This window comes from Colossoma macropomum, unplaced genomic scaffold, assembly GCF_904425465.1.
Source record: "Colossoma macropomum unplaced genomic scaffold, Colossoma_macropomum, whole genome shotgun sequence".
Lineage (NCBI taxonomy): Eukaryota > Metazoa > Chordata > Actinopteri > Characiformes > Serrasalmidae > Colossoma > Colossoma macropomum.
Window position 1 is genome coordinate 34,828,328 of NW_023494791.1, and position 12,020 is coordinate 34,840,347.

General features: G+C 36.5%; 1 protein-coding gene across 6 annotated transcripts in view; it reads right to left on the reverse strand.

Annotated features, from left to right (window-relative positions):
- arhgap10 (Rho GTPase activating protein 10) overlaps nucleotides 1-11,983 on the reverse strand; it is a 127,487-nt gene extending 115,504 nt beyond the window's left edge. For 5 of the 6 annotated variants that reach the window (XM_036574915.1, XM_036574917.1, XM_036574916.1 and 2 more), the window contains exon 1: nucleotides 11,437-11,983. In XM_036574915.1, the coding sequence (XP_036430808.1) occupies nucleotides 11,437-11,590 (154 nt within the window). In that variant the 5' untranslated portion in view covers nucleotides 11,591-11,983. The remainder of the gene's footprint in view (nucleotides 1-11,436) is intronic. The other variant, XM_036574919.1, reaches the window with a different exon arrangement.
- Nucleotides 11,984-12,020: the final 37 nt, after the last annotated feature.

The following is a 12,020-nucleotide window of genomic DNA, read 5'->3' on the forward strand; positions in this document are numbered from 1 at the left end:
ACACACACTTAATCAGGCTGACCAAGCCCATTTGGATATCAGAGCAAGCTGTGTTTCTATTAGGGCTGCAGGGTGCAAAGTCTTCTACACTGTAAAAAATTATTCAGTGTTTTCACTTAAAAAAATAAGTAACCTGTTTGCACTTAACTTTTGAGTTCATTGAACTTCTAATAGTAAGTTAACAGAACAATAATCTGGATTTTACAATCTGTAAACTTCAAAAATGAAAAACTTTTAAGGCAACCAGGTTTATTTATTTTAAGTTAAAACACAATCATTTTAACAGTGTAGAATATATGTGCCAATAAATAAATAAATAAATAAATAAATAAATAAATAAATAAATAGTGTCCATATGTACAACACTTTCAGATAACAAAGGCAATCCTTCAATAGTAATTCCTAACTCTTAGAACATCCACATTTACTCCTTACTCTAGATCAGACAAATCCAGAGATACAACCAGGTTGTCCAAGATACACTGGACACTACAATCTGAAATACTGCTCCAAACACAAAGAAAAGTAGATGGTTAACACTGCCTGTTTGTGTGCACTGCTCAAAGGAGCCAGGAAAGAAAATTCCCATCGCTAAATTTAAAATGGTCACAGCAAAAAATAACTATGCTCTCAGTCTGGACAGTATATAGAGCATTAACCCTCACCTCTGAAGTTTGTGGACATCAAACCTCCGGGCCTAAGTTATGTTATTTTTCTATGTGTTTTCTCCTCCCCATCACTTCATCAAATATCTGTTTTGCAAGAAAATAAGTCATGCCATGACCAATATTTTGATGTTATTTGGATACTGAAAATAGAGGCAGGTAATATGACAATACATTGTGATAAATTATGCCACAGTATGTTCAAAGAAAGGATTTCATTAGTACTTAAATAAGACTGCATGTTTCATTACAAAGAGAGCATAGTTGCTTTTGCTTTGGATTTAGTGTAGTACATCGGGTGAAAAGGTGAACACAAATGACTGTATGCAGTTTTTTGTTTGTTTATTGTGATATTCCATTTTATGCCATATCACCCACCTCTTTCTGAAAATGTTCAACTAAAATTCAAAAATGCAACAGTTTGAAGGCGGTGATTCAACTGCATTGATTTCAGAATGGTAAAATAAAGGTATATATTGATCATTATAAATAAAGTCTCTGCACTAGAACACAGAACAAAACACCACACACTTTCACATTATGCTAAGGAATCAGTGGCCCGATCAATGATCCAGCCTTTTAGTGACCAAAACAAACACAGCAGACAACAGGAAGGTACACAATACTGTGTAGATAAAAAAAAAAAAAAAAAAACTTTTTAACCTTCCCCTCAGCTTAGTTCTATAATCAGCATAGCTTGGCTTTAAAGCATGATCATCATCAGCACACATTTCATACGAGAGAATCAGTGTTCCCCAACACACGCCAGGACAATGAGTTCTAAATACAGAACATGTTCAATATTTAACAACTTGACTGTGAGTAGATCAAAAAGACTGGAAAGATTTGGTTTAAAAAAAAGAAAGAAAAAGATTGGATTATACACTCTCTACACCACAGGACAATTATGGAAGATAATAGTTTAAGACCGTCCTGAAATCACGTTACCTTTTACAGCTGTCGTGAGAGAAACACTGACTCCCTGTAATATTGGACGAGCATAAGAAACTGTTGTGATAACATAAACAGTCTATACCGCAAAAATGAGACTAAAAAGTGTTTAAACAAGTAGAACTGTAATTTACACTCAAAGCTCTTATCAAGGTTTTAACTTCCTAACTGCCAGTCAGTATTACTGTACTTACAAGACAGAAAGATAGGGAGCTCAGCAGTCAGTATCTTTCCTCTTTATCAAAACTCAGCAGAGTTTAGCAGGCATGTTAAAACAGCTAAGAATGTGGGCATAGTGGCTGCTTCTACAAGCCTGTAAACACGAAAGAGGGTCAGGAACACAGTCTACTGCAGAGATGGTTCAACTTGAACTCAGTTACTGACATTTAACCAACATGGCACAGTCAGCACACAGACAGTGAACTGAGATGCAGGCAATCTAATCAAATTACAAAGATCTCAGCCAAAGTGCTTGGATGCACAGTATGGACCATTTTGCAGTTATATTGCTGCACACTGCAATATATTAAAAACACATTTGTGAACCAATAATGTCACATACTTAAAGACTGTCCAAACTTGCTCACTTTTATCAGACCACATGATCACAATTCATCAAAACATACAGAAATGAATCTGGAACACCTGACGTGGTTGTAGATGCTCACACCACACAAAGTATTCGCGATTCATTAAAGGGCCCATTTTACTGTTGAAATTTCTCCACACTTTTTAAAATGTTTGGTGTAGTATGTTTAAGCAATAGAACATGAGAGGGAGTGTGTTATCATGAAATTACATCACGGCTGTGATTTGGTGATAACACATGCGATAACACATGACCTCAAGTGTTCTATTGCTTCTATACAACAGTTAAATGAATAAAGCAAGAAATAAATAAACAGGGCCGTGAACGTGACATTTAATATGTTTTAATGTTAGCAATTCCTTCCGCCAAATTATAGTTCCGTAACAAGCAGCTTGTTGCTACGTCAGAGTATCGAATTCCGCTCGCTCACTGCACAGCCAGCAGATCATTCTCCAGCTCCTTACACAGACCAACACAAACTCACTTCATACTGTTTTTTTCCTTGTCTGCTTGTTTTCTTCTACTCTATTCTTCTTGTTTTCTTCTATTTCTATTCTTGCTCAGGGCAATTACATTACTTCTTTGTTCATTATATGATTTATACCTTCGCTGCACTAATTCCTGTCTTACTTTGGCTTGAGCATCTCCTACAGCAGTCAAAGTCGTTGCTTAGCAATGGCGTCTCAGCAGAGTGATACAGTGTGAAAAAACTGTGCTGTTATGGCGAAATAACAGCACGGTTAGAACGCTTCTCAACCAATCACCTGGAACTAACTGTTGTATAAAAACACTATAAAAGTTCCAAGGCATGCGTTCACACTTCAGTCCATACGGTCCCCATGTGAAAATTAAGCTGCAAAAACAGCCAGCTTGCTTTTCTGATGTCACAATACCAAAAGATTTACCTATTGCATATACATTCACATGCAAAAGGTTTGACCACTCCTGATGAACTTACATGTTTTATCCATTTTCTCAGAGAAAATAAGTCCTCTAGGAAACTTAATGATGGTGTTTCTCCTCCTATTTTATTTCACAATTTCTATATATTTGCTGAAAATGTTGGAAAAACAATAAAACATAAAATAAATGTGTCATAACTTTTGCACAGGCCACTTTTTTTTTTCCAGCATGCAAATTTAGCAAATAAACAGTAATTGTGCATTAAATTGTGCTAAGGAGCGTTCTCTGTAGAGATTGTGTTATTTTCAATTATAGAATCAACAAAAAGAATGTTGGGCACCCAAACTTTTGCACATGACAGCAGGTTAGCCCATTCATACTGAAGTAACAAGTAGTGTTTCATCCTGGACTGCTCTCTGAATGAGGCACTATTGGGGCAGCTAAATAGAACAGAGGTCATTTGACTATATTAATCTTAAAAGCACAGTAACAAAAACAGCCTGATTCATTCGAAGGGCAGAAACATCCTTCACACAAGTATGAAAACACTATCACTACAAGCTATGCAAATAGTTTCATGTGTCAGTGCGTTCTAGAGTTATTTGACCACGGTACTTGAGAAAACAGAATTTTTCCAATAATCTTGTGATGAAACATCTAAACACTGAGTTAGTTTGTACCTTTACATATTCATCATTAAATAATGGCAAACCACATGCTCCTAATGCCAACAATGTTGATACTGGCAAACCTATGTGCTACTAAAGCTGTTCTAGTGCTTTTAAATTTTATTTTAAACTGAACTTCACCATTAACTGGACTGTATGGGGTTAATTTTGTCATTTAATCATGAGCATGCACCAGTGATTCATTTTCACTGCAGCGTTTATTGGAGGAAAAAAAAACCTTTATGAATAGCCTTTATTTTATCTGCTATGCTAATGCTAATAGATGTTATGATAGCACCAAGCTTGCATTCACTGGATTTTAGATTACTTTTAGCAGCTCTACCAGCTTTTGACAGCTGGAAATCAGGGAAAACATTAACCTGAACTAGTATATTCTTGGGTACACACGTTATCTCATTCGCTGATCCTGTTTCAGGGCCATAGATGGGAATGAGGGAGCTTTTTTACTGTAAAAATTCTTAGAGTCAGGGCTAGCTGCTCAGAGGTAATATCCAGTCACATTAGCTTGATTTTCACTGCAGCAAAATCACACTGAACCAAGGTGGAGTTCCTAAGCACGGCAGCATTTATTTGCAATTTCAAAATAAACTCGCACATAAAACTAGGAGAACTGGGGGGAGGCATGAGGTGGATAAAGCAGTTTTCTCTCCCTGTCAGCAGTAGCAGGAAAAAATGGAGCACCTTCACACTTCTAAAAGGCATACAGATCCTTCTTCCTGCCAAAAAAATATTTGACATTACCGTTACTGTATTTACCCCTACTTGAAACAAGCTGCTTCTACCACTGACTGGATACGTCATCCACCCAGAAGTACAGCAAAGATTCATTCTTATTTGGGCTATAACAACAGCCAAGCATGACCAAGCAATGTTGTACCACCAGCATGTTTCTGTATGGTCAACTGTCACAGCAGACCAGCAGTTCAACCAGTCTCTTGCACTGCGAACTGATTCGCTCTTATAAACATAGACACTGAGTGGTGACTTCAGTAAGTTACCCTGTATCTACACTCTTTGTCCATTTTATCAGGTCCATTTTCCATATAGGTGCACTTTGTAGTTCCACAATTACAGACTGTAATTGCTAAGAATCCTGAGAATGATCCACCACCCAAATAATACCTGCTCTGTGGTGGTCTTGACCACTGAAGAACAGGGTAAAAGGAGGCGAACAACATATGCAGAGAAACAGATGGGCTACGGTCTACAATTGTGGAACTACAAAGTGCTCCTTTATGGTGAGCCTAGTTGATAAAATGGACAAAGAGTGTAGATACAAGGTCACTTAATAAAGTAACAGCTCTGTGTATATGATACATCATTGCCTCTTCATTCCAATAGAACAAGTAAAGTAGCAGACAATCCTATCATGTCCACATGTATAGTTATTGTGGCTGCTCTTCTGGCCCAAGGAATGAAGAGAAGTTGGAAAATGGTCATGTGAAAATGAACTATGACTTTTTAGCAGATAAAAACACACAACATCATAAGTGGACCTCAGAGGGAATAAAAGATATAGGATATAAGTTCTTTTACATACTGCAGCCTTTTGCAATATCAGCATTGCCAAAGCCAACACTATGATAATGATTAACAAACAATACATTGCGCAGCCCTACTAATCATGAGAGATGCAGAATGAGTGTTGATATTACTCTCAGAAAAGCACACCCTTTAATGGAAGCTACACTGTTGTGATAACGTGCAATAATATGATTTCTTCTCCTTTAATATAGCAACCTACCTGAGACTGAAATACAGTCTGATAAGTACTGAATTATAAAGTACTGGATAACACATCATAAAGATCACATGACTCAACAGCCACAATCAGAGTCAGTCTTAGCGTGCAAAAATCGAATCAATAAAATGTGGAGAGATGTGTAGGGAACATACACTAAACTAAATGACAAAACTAGAGTGGTCTCTACGGGATATACTAGTAATTGAGTAATAAATAGATTATATTGGCAAAAAGTTTCTGAATAATAAATTTAGAGCTTTTCAACTGAAACCATGTTGTATGTGTCTCTGGATTTATAGAAAAGCAAAGTAACTATAATTTCTTTGATATTTAATACCTTCTTCGTGTCTTTACCATACAGCTTAAACCTAATGTAATTTGAATTACAACTGAATACAATGTCAGAATAAATGTTAACATATTATTTGGACAGCCCACTGTAAATGCTTTGTAGATGTTTATTTCACATTTAATTTACATTCTATTTATTGTCTATTAATTTTCCCCGAAACCTAAATCTTGACCTAAACCTAACGTTAGCTTTAACCTCAACCAAAAACCTAAACCTAACCCTCACTCTGGTACTAATCCCAATGATAACCCTATAAACCAACTGAATTTCAACAGACAGTTTGTTCATAAATAAAATCTATAGATAATCTACTGGGGGCTATACAAATAAAGTGAAGCCCAATTTCATACTCGTGTTAAATTCAGATATATTAGATGTCCAAAGCTAGTGTAATAGGCCACACTGCTGCTATTAATACTTACAAACAGTGAAAGTGTCTTTACCAAGACACATTCTTACTGCAACAGCTCAGAGCAGGGCTGCCCAAAGTGTGGCCTGTAGGTTAAAATTGGCCCATGAGGAAATCTGATTTGGCCCATCAGAAGTTACCGCAACCCCAACCACACACCCAGTGAGAGAACAAACATATTTTTACTAGATAGAACTTCATTGATAATTTCCTTTCAAATTTGTATGTTTTAAGTATTTTAGTAACAGCAATTAAACTTGATTTAAAGCCTACTTATCTTCTTTATTTGTATACTGTTCAGTCTTTTTGGCCCTCTGCCCATCACATTGCACTTTGGCCCCCAGAACAAAAAAGTTTGGGCACTCCTAGCTAAATGTCTTGCAGTAAAGACCTAACATCAATGTAAAGACAAATCCAATTCAAAATAAATTTTTAAAAAGTTACATACAATTTATATAGCTCATTATTTGTATCACAGATTCAAACAGTTAGGATGTAACCAGAGACGTTTAGAGTAGTTTCATGTGAAATGCTTCATTCTAGAGAAACTTACTGAGTCAAAATTGTCTACAGTGATGATAGGAACCAGAAGTCCACCTCAAAAAGCTCCCTCACATAAAGCATTCAAACATTCTTTTTCTTAGATTTACCACCATTTAGTCATTACAAACATTAAATATAAAAACTCAAAAGGTTCACTTGTGGCTTTGGTTAGTAAATAAAATGGCCATATTTGTGTTGTAGACATCAGGACCCCTGGTTCCTATCACCACCACTGTAAAAAAAGAAAATAAATAAATAAATAAAAAAATAAAATAAAGTTGCTTAGTATGTCTAATCTACAATTAACCACTTTACATTAAAACACTCAGAATAGCTTTGTTTACATCTCAATCACTGAATTTGCCAGAAATTGAAAAAACCTTTGTTAAGGTCCATTTCTTAAACATTATGACACTCAAAAGTGCCTGTAGTTGCAGAAACAGTCCATCAGACTCTTTTTCTTACTGTAAAAGACAGTAGAATTTAAAATGTGTACTAGAATCATGCAAACTGCCCATTAATAATGACCAATTCATTAAGAACATAACTTTTTTTCCCATTATCCATTATTTATTACTGTTGAGCACAGCCCTAGATCACAACATTAACATGGCAGAATCTGCAGAACAAAACTAAACAAATGAAGATTTGGACGCATGAAGTTAAATCCAAATCCTGCGGGTGAATCAATGCAATATTCAACAAGCCAAACTGCTGCTGGAATCAGGCCCAAGTAGGCCCGGTCAAGCTAACAGAAGATATAAAAATCAATAGCATGTATTAGTATTCATGCCCATGGAAAACACTGCCTACTTTGTGAGCAAGCATTTGTTTAACTTTTGTGCCATGCCAGAGTCGATGCAATGTCCAAACAACATTACAGTTCACTTTAAACACAGCTAAACTAAACAAGTCACTAAGGCCAACAGATCACAATGGATAAAACACAGAAGCTTTCACGGCAGTTACAAACAAAACGTTATTCCTCCTTTACAGCCACATCAGTTGTCAGACAGTACAGCGCATGCTCTTGATATTTTGCAGATTTACAGCTTAGCTCTGTATAAATAAGGGACCCATACAAGACAAACAGGAAAAACAAGCCGTCATGGGCAAAAAACAAGCGATTCAGTATATTCTGAAGTGGCTACAGCAGTCTGTTACTTTAAGCACACTTTTATGTTACATTATTATACAATAAAAGGCCCATGTTGTGGAAAATCTCATTTTTGAAACAAGTGAGTTTAATGTAGTATGTAAACACTGTAAATGAAATGTTTCATATATGGACCATATGGACACCCCAGTCCATATGGTCCATATATGGAAGTTAAGTTGCAAAATGGCTCATGAATTCTTTATTTTTATGATGTCATAAAAAACAACACATTTACATATTGCCACCGTGGAAATAATTTGAGTTCAGCAGCTGATGATTTCACAATGGCTGGACCAATAGAAATGCTCCAAAACTGCTTCAAATAAAATCTCTTTACATTAATTTGCATTGACAGTAATGAACATTTTTGCCCTCTCCTATAAGGTTATCATTTTGGATATACTTGTTTTTCTTTGGAAAACGATGATATATCTGACTCTTTAGCTTGCAGCAATTTAGCCCGCCCTTTCAAGTTGAAGTGACAGGGAATGATTCAGGCTGGGCTTGAATAAGGCACAGTACTCGTCAGCCAGTCAGAAACAGAGGTCATTTTGCCTACATATATCAGTCTTAAGGGTACAGCTTGCTTAATCCTAAGGGTTAAAAAGAGGTCAGGAGCTGGTCAGGTAAAAAAAAGTTTTTTTGGCACATAAAACTACACAAAAATCATAAATGGACCTCAGTGTGAAAAAATAAAAGAGAAGATGAAAAAAGATTCAAGTTAAGAATGTTTTCCTTCTCTTATAAAGTCACTTTTTCAGGAAGTCTTAAAACTTTTTTTGGCAAATGAATCATCTTGGTCATCTTTGTTTTCTGTCCTCAGTGTTTTTCTCCCTGACAAAGAGGGAGGGAACTACAGGGATAAGTACTTTACTGCCTTAGCAAAGGTCATTTCTTACAAGAGCAAAGAGTAGCTGAATTATCTCATTAGATCAATAAAGCAGACGAACCCAACACCTAACCTCATTCACTTTCTTTCAGGTACTTCAGGGAAAGTTTATATGATGAAGTTGACAACAGTGCTTTAAACGAGGGCTGACGGACAGCCATATATATACAGTACTGGTCCAACTACTGGAAAGTCAGGCTACTGTTCTGTCATTTCTCAAACCAGTAAGGGCAACACACTATCAAGAGGCTGATCTGAAAATAATGCAATATAATATTAGATCACACAACCCAGCCCTGATTCAAACCATTCATATTTGCAACAAGAGAAAAACTACGTAAGATGGCTCACACTTTTATTGTTCCTCAGAAAAATATAACTTTTAGGCCCATAAAATACGTGTCAAAGGTTCATTTCTTAAAAGGAAGAGGATTTCAGAGCATTTTCCCCACCAAAACATGGGCTGCCCCTCATATCTTCATATAAAGCAGCTTCAGACATTCCTCCCAAAGTTCTTGAGCATTCCGGCAAGTCCCAAAAAGGCCTGCAAACCCAAGGCCTGTGACAGTCACGTAGATTTTATTTTTAGCCAATTTGTTGTGCTGCTATTTTCCCCCAAGGAAATGTGAGTTCTGCTCTGCAATACACCATGTAAGTACATGTAAAAGGTCGTAAGATAGCAACTCAACAATGTACTGTCTTATCTATAGATACACACCTGAAGGATCTGAACTGGCTTGAGCTAAAGACCTTGGATTCAAACTAAACCATTAAAAGGGAATGCTATTTTTCTAAAATTTCTACATAATCCAATCGTTGAGATGTGAAAAGTCATTTAGAGTGGTTTGATTTGAAATGGTTGATTGTAGAGAAACTTACCAACTCAGATTTCCTTACAGCGGTGGTGATAAGAACCAGAAGACACAAAGTCAGAAATACATATCTGTTTTATTTACTATCCAAAAGTTAACCTGCACATGTCTTCTGAGTATTTATATAATGTGATATTGTAATGGCAAAATAATGTTAAACAAATAAAAGAAGCCCTAAAAGGTGCTATTTTGCTCTAGAAATCCCTGCACATATCTCACCACTATTTAAAAAAAAATACATTCCAGGCCAGAACCTTATCATAAAACTAGTATAAATCAATGTCTCAGGTATGAGGCAGCACATTTCGTGTAAATTGTCTGTGACGTGGCTTTTAGAAGAATTAAAGTCTTCAGGAGTCTGGTTCCTATCACAACCACTGTGAACATTTCTGACTCGGGACGTTTCTCTACAATGGAGCATTTCACATCAAACCACTCTGAAGGACACTGTCCACACCCGAACATTTAATTATGAAGAAGTTTTGAAATAAATCAACAGAATTCCTCTTTAAGAAGCAACTTGAAACGACATCACCCTTATGTGTGAATCTCTTATGAGCTCATAACTTACTAAAGCGCATGTGTTGACAAGAATCTGATGGATCCGCACCATCAAGCACTGCAAAACCAGCAATACTAATCTCAACTGTATTTACACTTGATCACATGTGCCATAGTGAATAACCTCCAGCCATGCACAGTTACAGACACACATGGGTAGAAGCTACTTACTATTTGCTCTGTTTTATTTACTTAATTGACATTATGATGGATCTGTACTTGTTTGAAGCATTTCAAAATAATAGCCTAATTTATTTACTTGGACTATTTACCTGGGCTGCTTTGCTGTCAGTCTGTCTTCTTTTAACATTTCATTTTAGACCAAAAACAAAAGAGTCTAACAAATTTCAGCTCCAATGTTGATTACAGCTTTATGTACCAAAAGGTAGTGAGGCACCACTATTTCCATGTACATAACAGATGGTGCTGAATGTGTTGTATATAGTTCTACATAGAACCTGTTTGAAAATGGCTCTATATAACACCAAAACCTTTTTGGTGCTATATAGAATCCATTTTCAAAAATGTTCTATATAGAACCATACACAATACACTCTACATCAATCTGAAGAACTATTTCACCATGCAAAGACCTGTAAATAGAACCATTGCCTTTATTAAAGAAGGCTTCAAGAACCATATTCTTCCAAGTGTGTAGTACTGTAGCAACCTATTGTTTTGATCACATATTTTGTATTCAAGTTTTACTTTTATTATCACTTGAGTCAGAGTCTCATTGAAAAAGTACCACAAATACTTATGTTTTATATGGTATTTTAGGCTCCTCTACCCACCCACCTCTGATTACAGGTCAAAAGTTCGAGATAAAGATCATGTGGACACCATTTTAAGGCAGTGGCTACACACTGACGTTGCAGGACCTTCTTCTTCTTCTGGTGTCCTGCTGTTAAATGAACTAAATGAACGCCTTCCTTTTAAATGAAAGGTTTACATGACCTTGACGGGGAAGATATCTCGACTTTGGACATATGATCCATTTTTAGGAGTGCAGAATTTAGGACACATGCAGCTTTACTGCTCAACCACCACTAGACTCTCTAACTTCAACACGAATGCAATGAATTACCAAAAGAAGCGTTAAAAACTTACGTTTCGTCGCATTGATGAGGTTCTTTCCATCTTTATAAAGCTCTTTAATAAACCTGTTGGTTTTGTCCAGCTCCGCTTCATGGGCTTTAATTTTCTCCCTGAAACCCGGACTGTCCAGGTAGCACTCGCTGAACTCCAAAGGGTGCAGTCCCATTTTTTTTATGGAGCTTTGCGAATTTCAGTTTAGTCACTAACGAGCCAGTGACTTTTCCTGTGGCAAGAAGCAAGAAGACGGGCTAAAAACAAAAACGGACGTTAAAAAAGCTGCATTAGCTTCTTTTTTGTTCAGTTCGTGGCCGTTAGCTGCTTTCTAAGTCCCAAAGTCCTGTGGATGAACTTAGCAACGGACGAAAAGCTGTTGAAAGAGAATAAAAGTATTTCCAGAAAACACCTACTTCTACACCTAAACCATGTCCTTGGGTTTAAACATATATTTTTCGAGACATACGAACAAACAAAAAAGCCGTTTAGAAATAACATAAAATAAAATAAAGATAGTGTGTCGTCCAAACAGTCGCTCTGTCAGACTGAAGCGGGATTCGTGGTGGCGTGCTGACGTCATGTGGTTTAATCTTAAGCGGAAC